The sequence below is a fragment of the Xenopus laevis genome, chromosome 4L (genome assembly GCF_017654675.1).
Source record: "Xenopus laevis strain J_2021 chromosome 4L, Xenopus_laevis_v10.1, whole genome shotgun sequence".
Classification (NCBI taxonomy): Eukaryota; Metazoa; Chordata; class Amphibia; order Anura; family Pipidae; genus Xenopus; species Xenopus laevis.
Window position 1 is genome coordinate 25,335,123 of NC_054377.1, and position 9,593 is coordinate 25,344,715.

The window sequence follows — 9,593 nt, forward strand, 5'->3', positions numbered from 1 at the left end:
GCAGATCGCAACAGCATATGTGGGCAACACAGAGGTGTGACTGCACCCTCTTGGGATCAGTGAATATAATAAGAGGCAAGTCCGCATACTTCTTCATTAGGAGAGCGCACAAGCAGAAAGAAATTTTTTGATTCCATATTGGAGAAAAAAAGGTATTTCCCAACTATTACAGTTAAGGTGGCCATACACGGGCCGATAAAAGCTGCCAACAGACCGAGTCGGCAGCTTATTGGCCCGTGTATGGGGGCCCCCGGCGGATCCCGTCGGATCGCGGCCGCATCTGTTCGTTGATGCGGTCCCGCGAATCGACCGCCCGTTTGCGAACGCTAGGATCCAATCGTTGGGCCCTAGGGCCCACGATCGGATCAGCCCGATATTGCCCACCTCAAGGTGGGCATATCGGAGGGAGATCCGCTCGTTTGGTGACATCGCCAAACGAGCGGACCTATCCATGTATGGCCACCTTTAGTTGATAGTACTTCTGGTTCACCAATATTGTGGGAAGATTTGAAAATCAAATTTGATCTCAATGAATGTGATAGATTAATTCATATGAGATTTCTATGTGGCTTAGATCTTATAGATAAAAATAGTGTTGCTGTTGATCAGCTTCCTTTATGTAAAGGATTTCAAAAAATTATAAAGGATCTTTCCTACAACAGGATATCATATATACTGACTTTTGTCTTAGGTCTTCTCCTAACAATCTCAATCCCTTACAAACTTTAGCTAAAAAGTGGTCATCCATATTGAAAATTAACATTACATCTCATCATTTATTATCTTCTATTAAAACTCAATAAACTTATTAAATGCGAGGGTTGGCGAGTTCAACATTTTAGATTGATCCATTTAAGCTATAAGCTATCTTACTTTAAGAATACAGAGGGTGTTTCACTTTCTTATTGTCCTAAGTGTAAGTCCGAGAATGTTTCTTTATATCATTATGTTTGGGAATGTCCTTTCATTTCTAAGCTGTGGAGTTTGATTGAAATTTTTTTAAAAGAAAAATTGAATATTGATCTTAAATTGTCTCCTGAATCTGCATTGCTAGATTTTTGGGCATTGTCTTCTGAAGGCGGTACTCCAAATATTAAGAATTTGAATAATTATAAGAATTTTGTTCATTTGGTCATTGCCGCTACTCGTAAATCCATCTTTTTATATTGGATCCAAGACACTTCCCCAGATTTAAAGGTTATTTTGTCCTATCTTAAATCTCTCTGCATTGATGAAGCAATAGGTTTTAGGTATGGTAATTTAGGTCTTAGAGAAAATTTTCTTAAAATCTGGTCTCCCCTTTTTAAAATTCTGAAGTCTGAAGATAGAATTTTCTTAGAAAAATGTATGTATAATTCAGATGAATTATCTAAATTGGCTCATTGTCATTCTAAGACTGATTGAAGATGTGATCATTTTTTTTTCTTTATTTGGGTAAATATTTTATGCTTGTTGATATAGAGGAAGAGCTTATTTTATTTTATTCTATATAATTTTGTTTTGTTTTTTTTGATGAATTTTGTTATTGTCCTATTTGATGTTTTGTTAACAATGAATTGCTACATTATATTTCTTTTTATTATGTAATTGACAATTGTTATGCTAAGCTATTGCTTTGCTGCTCTTTGTTCTTTCTGTTTTTAAATATGCTAATAAAAATAATTGAAAAGAAAAGAAAGGAGAGCGCACACAGGAGCATGTGTTCTCCTGATGATGTCCTAAAATGCGTTCCGTACAGCTGGCTGTTGATACAAAGTAACAGTAGTCAGCCAGCTCAGCAAAGTAGTCAGAGAGATCAGCAGAAGAGCAGGGGGCTAGGCTTAGGGAACTGTCAGAAACAATTAAAAATCATGAAAAGTCTGCATATTTTTTAAATGATGTATATTGCAAAGTTGCTTGAAATTGTGTTTACTTTTCAAAAAGTTGTGTGTTTTTGTGGAGTTCCCCTTCAAAAAAAATCCGACACACAATTTGTGTGAATTGGCAGAAAATAAATATATCATTCTTGATAGTGTTTTTTCTGCAGTGATTTTGTTTTTCCCCTACATCACAGTCTTAAAAGTCTTAAAAAAAAACAGCGCCTAATATTTAATTCTCAGTGACATTTACTGTTACGGAAATGTCACGGTTATTGTTTTGTTATGTCTTAAAAGTGTTTTCATTGTCCATTAACAGGAAGTAATTATTTGAATACCTAGATTCCTAAAAATGACAGAACCATCAAAGGGTACATTGACATTTGCATATTAATATGCAACTAAAAGAAAGTCTTCCAGATAGATATCTTCTTGAACTCTGCTATCTTCCTTAACCAGCTGCCATAGACCTTATCGCCAAGCACTCACATTTCCTTATTTTAAAAGGGAAAACATTCTTTTTTTTACATGGGCACATTCGGTTGAGCTGATGTAAAATGAAGATGAATAAACACTGATTCCAGAAATAAATATATTTCATGCATACATACCTAATTCTACAGATTCAATAACAGTCTGACTTTACTGCAGACACCGGATTGCAATCACAAAGTGATCCAAGCCCATAATTACCTTGTTCCATTATGAAATGGATTCTGGGATCCCTTTGCATTCCATAGTGGTGTCTCTGCAATGCATTGATCACTTCACAATGACACAAAGTAATTACACTGTGAGCCTAAGGTGGGTCAGGAAACGATTCTTATTAGTATCATGGTTTCCATGGTTTGTGTAAGAAAACCATATTATAGGGGTCATTTACCTTCAGGTTTACTTTTAGTATGTTATAGAATGGCCAATTGTAGGCAGCTTTTCAAATGGTTTTTAATTATTTGTCTTCCTCTTGTAACTCTTTCCTGCTTTCAAATGGGGGTCATTGACCCCACAGAAAAAAAACAATTGTTCTTTGAGGCTACAATGTTATTGTTATTCCTACTTTGTATTACTTATCTTTCTATTTAGGCCCCCTCTATTCATATTCCTGTCTCTCTTTCAAACCACTGCCTGGTTGCTAGGTTAAATTGGGCTCTAGCAACTGCCAAAATTAAAAAGTGGAGAACTGCTGAACATAAATCTAAATAATAATTGAACACAAATAATAAAAAATGAAGACCAATTGCAAACTCACAATACAACGCTCTGCATCATACTTAAATGTCATTTAAAGATGAAAAACTCCTTTAATGTCTGTAAGTTCACACATGCAATGTTTCTACATTATGCTGAATGAGCGCATGTCCAAAAAGGGTGTTTTCCCTTTAAGGAGCACTCTTTTTAGTTTACCTTTTTATTTGTCTAGCAGTGGTCCAGTTGCTCTCCAACCCTTTGGATGTTGCTCCCAGTGGCCTCAAAGCAGATGATTATTTTTGAATATTTGGCTTGGAGGCAAGTTTTAGTTGACTTTTTCATGCTTGTGTTGCTCTCCAACTCTTTTTACATTTAAATGTGGCTCACGAGTAAAAAAGGTTGGTGACCCCTGGTCTAAAGTAAAGAATAAATCATTTCTGTTAGGGATGCACCGAATCTGGGATTTGAATTGGGATTTGGAAGAATCCTAGGACTTTTCACAGCATTCAGAGTTGGTCAAACCAACTCTAAACCCTTAAAGAAGAAGGATCCCCTTACAGTGACAATGCTTGCTTATCACCTTTAAATCATCTCTAGGGGGCATCAAAGAATCCAGGCTTCTTTTAGCGGGTAGAGATACACGATCAGATTCGGGGAGATTATCCCAGTGGCAAATCTCCTCTTCTTCGAGTGACTAATGTCCCCCTGACTGCCTCCCGCCGGCTAGAATCTAAATAGCTGGTGGGATGGCAATCGGCGCGCTTCATTTTCTGAAGTCGCCCGAAGTTGCCGCTGAAGAAGAGGCGATTTCTCGCCGGGTGACTCCCCAAATCTGAGCGTGTGTCTCTGCCCTTATGGTCTGCTTGATATTTCAAGACTAATATACTTTCCAGGCTCCTTCTTAAAAGAATCAGTTATAAATATGTCTTTTCAACATACATAAGAACAATATAACGTATATAAGACAAGTGTTGATTGTAGTGTAAGACATTTTGTTTCTGTGCTGAAATTGCCTCTCTAATCCACCCTGTCTTTTCTATTGCATTGTAGGATGTTATCGGCGAGGTCTTGATTTCTTTAAAATGTCTTCCCACCGCACAAAAGATAGAAGTCGGAATTTTAAAATTCAAAACCAGTTCATTGAGCACAATATCAGAAAGAGGTATGTTCTATTAAAAAACAAAAAGAATGTACTATTTTTATCAGATTTATAGGAGAATGGGGGCGCTGTTACCCCCACACTGGTAACTATTGTGCCTTTGCTTTAGGCTAGGCCAGGGCCAGACGGGGCCAAAATAAGCCTGCTGAAATCCGCAGATCGATTTCAGCCCCTACTGCAGGCAGTATACTCTTCATTGGTGTCTGGAACCCTTGTGTCTGCTCCAGACACACACTTAGAGAAGAGGATTCTGCTTGTGGTAAAGGGTTGAAATCAGAGTTCAGCAGGCTGATTTTGGCCAGTGGCATAACTAGTGTGGGCTGGGGCCCCCTGCAAAAAAATCTACAGAGGAGCCCAGGGCTCTCCAATCCCCATCCTCCCGCCCACTTCCTGTCCAGTTTACACCCCACCCATTCCGCACTCCAACTCCACCCACTCCCTCCCGAGTAAGAGAGCAGCTGTGGAGGAGGGGGTTTTCTACTAGCTATAGAGGAAGCAGACCCCACAGTCCGGGTCCCCCTGTTCCCCTCTGCAGGGGTCTGCTTCCTCTATATTTACACCACTGATTTTGGCCTTGTATGACCCTAGCCTTAGAAGCAACACTACAGTTTATATAAGACAACAATTTAAGTTGGAATTGGCTTATAAAGTTGGCCATACACTGCCAATCTGCTCTTTTGGCTGATCTGGACCTTATTTGGCAACCCACACCCTGGGACCTACAGGCCCATCAGAGGAGGACCTCATCAACACCCCCAATACGGTCCTTGTTTGATAGAAAAATCAAGCCTGCCTGATATCTGATACCAGTGGAGCAGCCCTGCCGCCAATAAGTGTATGGCCACCTTAGGGCAGAGACACATGTTCAGATTCGGGGAGATTTAGTCGCCCGGCAATAAATCTCCTCTTCTTCGGGGTGACTAATCTCCCTGAACTGCCTCCCGCTGGCAAGAATTTAAATCGCCATCAGTATGGCACTCGGAGTGCTTTGTTTTCTGAAGTCGCCCGAAGTTTCCTTGTGAGGCAACTACGGGCGACTCCGGAAAATGAAGCACACTGAGGGTCATGGGAGGCAGTTCGGGGAGATTAGTCACCCGAAGAAGAGGAGATTTGTCGCTGGGTGACTATACTCCCTGAATCTGAGCATATGTCCCTGCCCTTATATGGTTACATAGCAGGTAAAAGATAAACTAGCTTTGTTTTTGCAATTGATGCCACAACAAGCTTATTCTGCAGCATTATATAGCATATTTTGCAAATGAAAATGAAACTTATAAAGTTAGCAAATAGTCATGTCACTTGCAAGTAGGGATGTCGCGGACTGTTCGCCCGCGAACTAATTCGCGCGAACATCGACCGTTCACGTCCGCCGAATGTTCGCGAACGTCGCGCGACGTTCGCCAATTTGGGTTCGCCTTAGCTGGCGCTTATTTTTGCCCTCTCACCCCAGAGCAGCAGATACATGGCAGCCAATCAGGAAGCTCTCCCTCCTGGACCACCCCCACACCCCCTGGACCACTCCCCTTCCATATATAAACTGAAGCCCTGCAGCGTTTTTTCATTCTGCCTGTGTGTGCTTGGAAGAGCTAGTGTAGGGAGAGAGCTGTTTAGTGATTTGAGGGACAGTTGATAGTAACTTTTGCTGGCTAGTAATCTACTTGATACTGCTCTGTATTGTAGGGACAGAACTCTGCAGGGATTTGAGGGACAGTGAGTTTAGGTTAGTTAGCTTTGCTGACTAGTAATCTACCTTCTACTGCAGTGCTCTGTATGTAGCTGCTGTGGGCACTGCTTCTGATCTCATCTGCTGACTGCTGTAATAACCCAATAGTCCTTGCTTTTATTTTCTTTTTTGTTTTTTTACTTTGCTACTATAAGAGCCCAGTGCTATTAGTCTAGCTGTGTTGGGGAGTGGGACTGGTGTGCTGCTCCTCCTAGTAGTTCACCACTACCAGCACCAACCAGAATCAAAATTGTTACAAAGTATCTTATTTGCACCTGTTAGCTGTTCTGAGCTCTCTGCCAAAAGCTAATTAAGTTAGAAACTGTTTTTTTTCTGGCTGTTCAGTTCAGAGAAAAGAGGGACTGGTGTGCTGCTCCTCCTAGTAGTTCACCACTACCAGCACCAACCAGAGTCAAAATTGTTACAAAGTATCTTATTTGCACCTGTTAGCTGTTCTGAGCTCTCTGCCAAAAGCTAATTAAGTTAGAAACTGTTTTTTTTCTGGCTGTTCAGTTCAGAGAAAAGAGGGACTTTCCAGTACAAAAGAGGGACAGGGGGTTGAGTGGTCAAAAGAGGGACAGTTGGGAGGTATGCAAGTGCCACCTAGCTGTGTGAGCTTTTTCACATTCTGTCTAAATAACAATAATAATTCCGTGTCCGTAAACATCACCTGAGTGATGGTTTTACAGCAGCAATAATATATTCTGTACCCACTACTGTATACGTTGCCCTTGCAGGCATTGTTTGCCCAGTCTTTAACCAAGTGCCACCTAGCTGTGTGAGCTTTTTCACATTCCGTGTCCAGAAACATCACCTGAGTGACGTAGTGTGATTTCTGCCCTTTACAGCACAAAACGCAGCGCTGTGTCAACAATGTATTTTTCAGATAAATTTTTGCCCTTGATCCCCCTCTGGCATGCCACTGTCCAGGTCGTTGCACCCTTTAAACAACTTTAAAATCATTTTTCTGGCCAGAAATGTCTTTTCTAGCTTTTAAAATTCGCCTTCCCATTGAAGTCTATGGGGTTCGCGACGTTCGCGAACCGTTCGCATTTTTGACGCAAGTTCGCGAATATGTTCGCGAACATTTTTTCCGCCGTTCGCTACATCCCTACTTGCAAGTACAGGGGTGTTAACAAAAATCAGATACCAACATTTATACGTGTTGAAGGGAATAACATGTAACCTTTCATCACTACTTAAAAGTAAAGGGGTATGTGTAAACAAGCATATCAACTAAAATTCCATGTAAACTATGTGATGCACTACATTGCAAGTAGGGGGTCTCATAAATTATGACTGTGTCTGGGTAGCACTAACTTTATCATATGTCGATAAAGTCCCTTTCTTTTTAATTCACATTTTTAATTTTGACACACAACATCCAAGTGGCTAAAACAATTTAATTCCTATACTAAGGGCACATACACACATTAATTTAGTTCTCCAAGTTTTTCACTTTTATTACCACTCTAGGGGATACATGAACATTGTACCTCTGTTTGCCCACCTGTAGCCTACTTTCTCTATGTGGCTTCAGTTTCATGTGTAACAATTTGAGCAGTTTGCACATTCCTATACCAACATTGGTCAGATGGTGCTGAGGTTTTTTTTTTATAAATCTACAGATACAGTTTGTCCAAACTACTACTTTCATCTACCTGTACCATGACATTACCCTATTTTTCTTTATTTCCCCTTTACTTTACAGACGTGTATGCCAGAATAGATGTTTTTACCAACCAGCATAAGCAGAAGCACCAGAAATCTAGTCTTCGGGCTAAATCCAAAGTGACAGTATTTAATGAGACTTTTCTCTTTGGCCTACCGGACCCTGGAAAAACCCACTGTCTGATTCTCATCTCACTGTATGAAACTATAACTAATGGGAGGAAACTTATTGGACAGACCTCTCTGGGCAACCAGGATACCAAAGCAGAAGATGGACACTGGGAGCTTATGCTGCAGTCATTACGTCAACCAGTAGCTAAGTGGCATCCACTATTTATTTGAGTAGATACAAGTTTGAAGGCAAAACAATCTTGGAGATCTGCTATAAAACTGATAACTCTGGCCCCGCATGATTAGAACTTCAGCATCATATCAATGCTTTTATCATTGCAATCCTTTGTGTGCTTGAAGTCTCCACTTATGGCTAGACATCTTCAGACACTTCTAAAATAAAATGTCCTCATTCACTGCCATGTATCAAAATCTCCCTGGAAACACCATCAAATTAGCAATACCAGATGTTGGCAGGAGTCCATACAGACAGGCCCGGATTTGTGGAAAGGCCACCAAGGCCCGGCCTATGGCGGCAGGATTTTAGGGGGCTGAGCATGGTTCGAAAGCTCTGGGGCTGATCATGAGATACAATAGTTTTTCACATTTCCCATGCGCCAATCCCCTTCTAACCTGATTATGAAATTTGTGCATGTGCACAAATAAAGGGGAAGGGACAGGGGTGATGAACAGCAGCGGGCCTAGGGGTACCCTGTATGTAAATCGGCCCTGCATACAGAATGGGTTGGCTGAGATGGGAAAGGAAGAACTTGACTGGCCTACACAGAGGAGAACTGTCCTTAACCTAACTGAACTGCCAGCACCTGTGGGATTAATGGGAACCCTAAATCAGTCCAACATCAGTATCCAATTTAGTAATCCAACCTTGTGGCTAAATAGAAGCAATCCATCCCCCCTTACATCTAGTGGAAAGCCTTCCCAGAACAGTAGAGGCTTACACAGCAGTAAAGAGAGGACCAACATCATAATAATAATACCCTTGATTATTTAAAGCAAGTTGGACAGGCAGGTGTTCAGATACATTTGGTCATATGTATGTGTATCTTGTATACAGCATGATTAATAGATTTTAGTTTACAGCTGAGTAGTACTGTAAGGTCAGATCATTTTGCCAACATTAATGCTTGGGGAAAAGCCTCTTGATCTCCGTGTCAAATAAGTACAGAAGCTGCTACATTTTAGGTCAATTAATACTGTATATTAGAGGCACACTGTTGCCATTAATATTTAGGCTTGAGATCTATGTTTGTTGTTTAATTTTAAACCAGAAAGGATTTATGTAAATACACAGAGTAATGTAAAAGCCTAACCCTATGCTGTAGAAATGCTTTATTTTTCTATGTCTATGTAAAGCGCTAGGGAATATGTTGGCACTATATAAATAAAAGGGTAGTAATAATAATAATGATATACTGTAATTATTTTGGGACAAAAAAACAAAACCCCTGTTAAGCATTAAATACCATGGTATCTTGCTATATAGTATTGTTCCAATAATTTGAGAACAGTGGCATCCATGAGGCAGGGATCTATTGGGAGATACGGAGCTGGTGACCAAACCAGAGAATTGCCCAAAAACAACTTCATTAGATTTACTGTTCAGATTGAGAGATGGTTACTGCCATTGTTCCACCCACATTTTTCTGGACTATAACTCATGGCAGGGTCTAGTACAGTGATCCTTAACCTGTGACTCACAAGCAACATTTTGCTCACCAAACAGTTTGAGTGGCCTCAAAGCAGGTGCTCATTTTTGACTTTTGACATTATTTGGAAGCATAAAGACCTGTTTCCTGCCAAACAGACCCAACTGTAGGTGCCAGTTTACATAAGGGCTACCAAATTACCAATTACAGCTCTTATT

At 40.5% G+C, this 9,593-nt stretch overlaps 1 protein-coding gene across 1 annotated transcript in view; it reads left to right on the forward strand.

The window, feature by feature from the left end:
- The window catches only part of LOC108713892 (synaptotagmin-1), a 29,482-nt gene extending 20,351 nt beyond the window's left edge, over positions 1–9,131 (forward strand). Inside the window, exons 7-8 of the mRNA XM_018257582.2 lie at positions 4,095–4,206; positions 7,638–9,131. Of these exons, the coding sequence (XP_018113071.1) occupies positions 4,095–4,206; positions 7,638–7,939 (414 nt within the window). The 3' untranslated portion in view covers positions 7,940–9,131. The remainder of the gene's footprint in view (positions 1–4,094; positions 4,207–7,637) is intronic.
- The last annotated feature ends 462 nt before the right edge of the window (positions 9,132–9,593 follow it).